General features: G+C 40.9%; 1 protein-coding gene and 1 long non-coding RNA gene across 2 annotated transcripts in view; one reads left to right on the top strand and one right to left on the bottom strand.

Moving 5' to 3' along the window:
* Positions 1-2,246, bottom strand: part of LOC138029157 (BTB and MATH domain-containing protein 38-like) — a 2,305-nt gene extending 59 nt beyond the window's left edge. Inside the window, exon 1 of the mRNA XM_068876860.1 lies at positions 1-2,246. This exon is cut by the window's left edge and continues 59 nt beyond it. Coding sequence (XP_068732961.1) covers positions 1,178-2,050 — 873 coding nt within the window. The 5' untranslated portion in view covers positions 2,051-2,246 and the 3' untranslated portion in view covers positions 1-1,177.
* Positions 2,247-3,857: 1,611 nt separating this feature from the next.
* Positions 3,858-7,500, top strand: part of LOC138029156 (uncharacterized) — a 3,793-nt gene continuing 150 nt past the window's right edge. Inside the window, exons 1-3 of the long non-coding RNA XR_011127831.1 lie at positions 3,858-4,158; positions 5,187-5,242; positions 7,368-7,500. The exon at positions 7,368-7,500 is cut by the window's right edge and continues 150 nt beyond it. This is a non-coding gene — a long non-coding RNA (uncharacterized lncRNA). The remainder of the gene's footprint in view (positions 4,159-5,186; positions 5,243-7,367) is intronic.

Raw genomic sequence — 7,500 nt, 5'->3', positions numbered from 1 at the left:
CTATCTACACTCTGTTGAATTGGTTCATGCCACTACTGTACTTCATGGCTCTTCATGGGTGCTTTAGTGTTTCCATCTTCCTTGTTGGGCGATAATATTTCGTTAACGACGCAAAAATAATCAGAAAACAACATCTTGACGTATTCAAGGTACGTTTTTAGGAATCATCTTATCCCACCAACACCACCACCTGACGCGACAATTGAAAGGAAGCCTATTTACGCGTAAATAGGCTATCCAGCCCATGCTGGGCACTTGTCAAAACAAAGTTAATTATCATTGAAAAGTTACGTTTATACAAACGTTGGCCGTGTAGCACCCAAGGGAGCGCGGTATGGTTGAGGGCGTTCTGGAAAATGTCTGGGATTGATAGGCCACTTGCAATAAGAGGTCATGTGACATCGTTTTTATGAAAATGAAAGTTACATGATTTTGCCTTCGAAACACTATTAGTGGGTCATCTCTTAAACAAAATAATAGTGATTTGGTTTTTCAAACCCGCACCATTTGCTTAAAATGAGAAAGTCCGTAGCTGGTCACGTGACCAAAACTTGATTTTTTAAAATTATGAATAACCGCTTTCTGACACAAATTTTGCACTTGAACTTCAAGGAAAATGTTGAAAAGATGATGTGGTAACGTTTATGGCACATCTGAACTCAACAATCAAACATTTAACAAGATATAAGCAAAAAGTAGTTTTGGCCGCCATGTTGGAGGGCAAGAGTATGCCCTCCAACATGGCGGCCAAGACAAATCATGCTACTTTGTTGAAAAATCAAAGTACCATAAAATATCTCCCTTAAATGCGTTTCCTCTCAAATTTCGCGTGTAAGATAATTTTTATGTGTTCTGTCAATTTTTGGCAACAGCAAGGTTACAACTCACTGTTTAAGGGAAGCATTGGTCACGTGACCTCTTAGTGCAAGTGGCCTATTGCAAGCGTTTCCTTCGCTCGCCTCACCCCCTCCCTCTGCTCTTTATTTTTCGCACGCCCTCCCAGTTTCGTTCCCTTCGCGTAAGTTTTTGGAGACGCCTGCTACGCAGGCTACGCTATACAATGTACTACGGGAGTTGAAACCCATTTCCACAAACAAAACACAAAATATAAACAAATATCAGTGCGCACAATGTTACCTGTTAGACCGTATATTTTGCATTGTATTGCATTGTCATGTCACGATGGATGACACAGTTCCAGTTGCTGTTTAATTGAACTCAGATAAGTAGAAACTCTACTTAAACCGTAGCAAACTTTGCAGTAACCCTTCTGGCAATAGTGTGGTTGGGTATCCCTCTTTAAAGCAGCGAGATAGCTTGCGGTGTCATTACAGCCAATGTAAGAATAGTTTTGTTTCGACGAAGCATGATTTACCAGGGCTTCTGCGATCCGCCCTACCTCACTTAGACACGTTGTTTTTACTAACTGGATAGACCCTCTCATCCGGTCAATCTTTTGTTGTCTTTCTTGGGACTGTCTTTGGGCTCCATCTAACTCTCTTTGCAATCTCTTAATAATCCCTTCCAAGATTTCTTGAAGGTTATTCGGCTGAATTTGATCAAACCTCTCGTCATTTATAAACTCGTCCAGACTAAGGCAATAGGCTTCGGTAATGCTCGCGAGTTTCAGCTTCTCTAGCTTGTAAGTCTGTGCAAATACCAAATCTGCGAGGGCGCTTTCTTTCGCTTTCACTTTGACCTTGTTGGCCATGTAATCTTCGCATCTCGTAACAATGGCTGCCATTTGATACTCGTGAGCGAGCTTAAGCAGGAAGTAACAGTTCTCCTCCGTTATTTCTCGTTCTGTTACAGAGGGATATATCAGCAAAAGTATTTCCCTTATTTCGCTCGCCTTTTTAGCTGGACGAGGAACGTCCTTCCTATCCTTCTCTAGAAATTCTGATGTAAACATCTTCTCAAACACGGGCGACCAAAATGCAAGCATTGCACGATGAACGTGGAATCTTTCTTCTTCCACAACAAGAACAACATCACTGAGTTTCCACGGCTGCGAGAAATCAGGCGATTCAACTTCACTTTTTGATGCCATCTGATACAACGAACTAAAGAAAGCAACCGACAAAAGCGGAAAAGCGACAGAACACTGAAATCCGGAGATGGTACGGTGAGGATAATTTCTGGCTAATGCAGTAACAAACAAGGGGTCCGGGGACGAAATTATTAGGTTATTCTAGTGTCAGTTGTCAGTTAAAAGTTTGGCCATTTGTCAGTTGTCAGTTAACCTAATCCAGACCCTCTCTTCCACTTGCCACGAGGAAAAGATGGGATACTAAACGTTTCACTGATTTAAGGCTCCTTAGGCTTCTCGAAATATCCACTGGAATATCCACTGGGTGATTTCTAACTTTATTATATCTCTCAGATAGTACGCGCGCTGTAATTGGCTAAATTAGCGGGCCGTATTCTACAGTACGGCCCGCTGTACAGCCCGCTAAATTTAAAATTTCGACAAAACATCATCTAGCGAGTTTTTCATGTCATTTCTGTTGCATAAACGTGTACTGAAAACTGTTTGAATCTTGCAAGCAACTATTTCAAACTTAACAGCCAAGAAGATTTAGTTTTTGGGATTTTGGCACGGCATTCTTTGTGGCAGTTGAACCTTTCACTTCACTTTGACTAGTTTCCTTGCCCGTGCGCCGATTAACCTCAGAGATATAATAAATATCTTACTAACCTCGCGTTCTCGGTCCGTACTGTAAGTTACGGATCCTCGTTTTTTCCCGTTGATTTATATTTCTCGTACTTAGAAATGGGCCACCCGTGGGTTACAGCCGTTACTGGGTAGTTAGTAATTGAATTGTACACGTACCAAATTCTACAGGTGTAGCTCTACACCTGTAATTACAAGTCGGAGTCTTGTAACAACGACTTGAAACGATGTTTATGGAACTCATTTTCGCGTGCACATGTAAAAACAAGGGTTCAACTTGTACACTACAACAGTAACTTTTTTATAAATTGACTCCAGGTATTGCTTTAGGTTTCAAACAAGGACGAAGTAGAAGTTTAGTAGTCGGATTCCTTAGGTTATGTCGTGGAGAGAGGATAAAGAAGAAGGAGCTAAACCTAAAAGAAAGGAAGGAAATGAACTTTTATTTAAGTGTCTAGTCATTCAAGTGCTGGAGGGCTAATTGAGGACACTGTAAAACTGAAATTAACAATTAACTCAAATCACGTCAAATGTTGGTTTTTGAGGAGAGGGGAAACCGGATTACCCAAAACTCAGAGCAGAGTAGAGAACCAACAAACTCAACCCACTTATGATGTTGAGTCTGGGAATTGAAGCCAGGCCACATTGGTGGGAGGCGAGTGCTTTCACCTCTGCACCATCCCTGCACTTAAATCAGTTCGAAATCTAACCGGCACCCAATGTAATTTCATAATTAGCGGTGTTTGGTGACAGAATTTGAGTTCACTGAAAATCAGTCTCACACAAGCATTCTGCACGCGTTGTAATTTATTCAATGAACAGTGAGACATCATCATCATCATCATCGTCATCAGTTGTCTTTGCTAATTATATTTGTCACATCTCCCGCATGCAAAGTAGTTGTTGTTTTGGGTTTGTCATCCATTCCTTTCTTTCCCGTTACACTTGTCTCCAGAAATGCACACTGTGCTGCTTATCAAAGAATCGACGTGCATCTAATTACTTGTGTTTCTGGACACATAGCAGTTTTCAATTGAGTGTCGAAAGCAATTAGCGAATTGCTTTGGTTTTTCATTACTTCACTCAGTGATTGGTTCCAAGTTCTCGCGACACTTTTCAACCAATCAGAAGTGAAACCAAAACCAATCGCGTGCACATTTTCCCGCGCTTTGTGTCGGCTAGGTGTAATTACTTCGAGTTTTGATTGGTTTACTGGATTGTCTTCGTCCTTTTTGATTGGCCAAAGTAATTACTTTGGTTTTGGTTTTACGACACTCGATTGAAACTCGCTCTATCTGTCTCGATAGAGAATATTTGATGAAAAGCCAAGAAAACGCAATTTGGATTGAATGTTAACCTTTGTACGCGTTATAACAAATAACTCAACTGTTTTTTGACAACAAGGTAATGGAATATGTACCAAGTCGCCGATTTATCATGGAAACCCAAGCTTCGAGATGGTTCTGCAGGCGTTGAGGAATCAGGTCAGTTCTGTTTACTGATGTGCGCAAATCTCCCTCAGACATTTTTTGAAATAAAAGCTGTTTTCACTGGGCTTTTCTCCTGGGAACGAGGTTGAATTATGCGATCTTTGTATTTGGAGTGGGTCCGTCCGAGAAAAACAATAAAATTATACGGTCTTTGTATTTGGAGTGTGTCCGTCCGAGAAAAACAATAGGGAGGTTAAGCCTGGTTTTCACTGGCACTAGCGGCGCATGCGCAAGCGCAAGCCCAAGCACAAGCATAAGCAGCTTATGCTAAGTGAAAACGAACGTCGACATAAGCATCAAAATCAACCACGGCATCCGCCATTTTGTTCAAATGTTCAGACGCGTAAATGGCGCCCAAATTTGATACATCCTTAGTCTCGTGTTAGCCCAAATTTGAATAATACATCCTTAGCCTCGTGTTTATGTTTCAAGACAAAGGATTTTTCTTATGAATGTGAGGCTATTAAAGGATGTATCAAGTATTGTCATTCAAATTTGGGTGCCATTTATGCAAAGGGTCTATACTGCGTTTCGTTTTCACCTCCAGGTGATCTGGTGACGTAATTCGGAGGACTGGGGAGAAAAATTGTAACGCCGTATCCCACAACCGCGCGCGGCCTTAGGTGTTGTTTCCAAACTCCCTGCAGTATTGCTATCGCCAGAACTCAACAGATTTTTGTGGTACTCTGCTCAAGGACGACATGAAATCACTAAATTTGAGGTTTTGGCGACAACGCGAGCTTACAAATGTGAATATTTCATTCTCTATTTTTACTCTGAAACTGCACACGCACCAATTTATGTTTAGGATACTTCGCCCACAATGTACGACATGAACGAGATGGGCTAATCGCGAAAACCTTGCGATACAGCAAAGTTATATTTTGAAGTGACGTTTTTGTCGACGAGTCCCTAATAAATTGAAAGGACACGCTCTGGTATCGGGAATTTTGAAAATTGCTCATTGTTTTTGTCATGTGACACAAATATTGTTTTGAAGGCCAGTTTATATTAAATTTCAGATCTTTTCAGCCCATCGACATCTTCTCACGCATCATTCGTTGACGGAAAGGAACTGGTAAGTTTTGTATCAGCTCATTTTCTGTCTCATTGCCCAGGGAAACCCGTTTTTTTGTAGAACATGATTTCAAAATGTAATGTTCTTTTGACATGAATGACATGAATTTCTTTCAAATTATCAAAGATGGTGGTAAATATTAATCCCGATGAATTTATCAATAGGGACTCCAGGATACTCGGAAGAATGTCCGAGTTGTCCGAACAAAAGGCAAACCTACGAACTTCGGATTCCTTGTTGGGATACTGTGTCACTGTGTCAGTGGCAGAGCATCCAATCGGAAGGTCGTAGGTTCGACTCCTACAAAGGAGCACTCGGTTTTTTGCCGAGAATTGATAAAGTACATCTCCGTCCTCATTTCATTTATCGGAGGGGATTAACCTTTCACTAATTTCGAGAATGATCCTATTAAGGCAATTTCAGTACTAGCAGTAAAGCGGGACAATGCACTTTATTCGCGCGGCGGCCATATTGGCCATAGACAATTCTCTATTTTCGAATTGCCCATAATACACTTTGTTTGCCCCCCCCCCCCCAAATTTTGCATAAACTATTGTTTTCAAATGCTCTTAGGGACACTGCATATTCCCTAGAGCATTTGAAAACAATGGTTTATGCAAAATTTGGGGGGCAAACAAAGTGTATTATGGGCGATTCGAAAATAGAGAAAAGATTTCGTACCCCGAGCCTCGAGTTGAAATGTTTGGGAACGAGTTTCGTTGCGCAAAAACAGAACTTTTCAATCCCTCGGGACTCAAAAGGGCCGCCGTGTGATTAACGCCTCTTGTAACATGAACCAAGGTCAGTTAGAGCGACTTTCGTATGACCTTGAAAAAGTGTTCGCAATTTGTTTCACGGACCAATGTTTGGCAAGATCAAAACAAAGCTTTTCCTTATTCCCGCCAAGGAAACTCCTAATATGGGCAGTAAACAGTTCGATTGTCCAATCACATTACTGCATTTCAAATGACGTTAGGAGCGAAACTTTCCAGAAAGTTCCATGGGGAGATGACGTTGTTTGCATCCCCGTTCGCTAAGCCAATGAAAATCCGCGCTCGTTTGTTTTTGTTCGATAAGCCAATTAAATGTTTTTCATTTTTGTTTACGTTCTGTTGTTAATTTACGTTTATTTTTCAAGGTCATATGATAGTCTCTCTAAGGGCCTAGCTATACGAGTCTCCTTTAGCTCTGTGGTAGAGCATTAGAACTGGTAATCGAAAAGTCGTAACACCTCGAAAAATGCATTCGGATTTCAATAAGCGTCACGAGGTGTCCCCTTGCTCTTCTCCCCAACTTCAACATCACTCGTGTCTCGGAATACAGACAATTGAAGTCACAAAGTGTCCCCCAAATTCTGCTCGTTAAGTAAGGATAAACAGCTGCATTTACCCTAAGCTTAAAAATAACGCTAACCGTTACTCTTACCTTATTGGTGGAAATAGCTAGCAAACGCTTAGACTTAAGGACGGTGCCCACTAATTCAAAGGTGTTTTTACGCGGTTTACTGAATATGCAGGAAAAGCATATCTTAACAAGTGTTATTGAAATCCAAAAACAAGATTGGGAGTAACCACGCATTTTTCGAAGATAATTAATCAACAATATTTGTGAAAAGCTTTGAAATGCAAAGCAATGTATGACGTTCTTTTCCAAACTGAAACTTAATTATCTCTGAAAAATGCATGGTTACCCCCAATTTTCTTTTTGGGTACCAAGAGCACTTGCTAAGTTGTGCTTTCTCCGCATAGTTTTGAACCACGCAAAAATATCCCTGTATTAATAAGCACCAGCCATAGGAAATCCGAGTATCTTGAGATTCCTGTGAGATGCTCAGAACGTGTGCGCAATAACAATAGTAGGCGCCGTCCTTAAAATTAAAGGGACACTTTTTGTTGGATGCCAAACCTGGGCATGCATCTAATTTCTTGCATTTCTGGAAATGAGTGGTAGATGTTTCTGAGGCGCCATTGATAAATACATCTCTTCATATCATTTACCAGAGGTTACCATTCTATTCCATTCATCACATTCGGAAGGTCGTAAGGTTTAAATCCTGAAAAAGAACACTCGGAATTTTTCACTTTTGATGACTCTAATAAATGAACGCTTTTTGTCTACACTTCAGGTTTCACTTTGCAGCTCGTTCATGGGAAACTGTAAGAAAATCCAGTCTGATCTCGGAGTACAATAGACTTCTTTGCACGTAACAGATGAATTTCCATGCAGTCTGACCAAGGTTTTCACGAGATTCTGCTCGT

This window comes from Montipora capricornis, chromosome 13, assembly GCF_036669925.1.
Source record: "Montipora capricornis isolate CH-2021 chromosome 13, ASM3666992v2, whole genome shotgun sequence".
Classification (NCBI taxonomy): domain Eukaryota; kingdom Metazoa; phylum Cnidaria; class Anthozoa; order Scleractinia; family Acroporidae; genus Montipora; species Montipora capricornis.
Note: the sequence above shows the minus strand (reverse complement) of the source record. Positions and strands in the feature narration are given on the sequence as shown.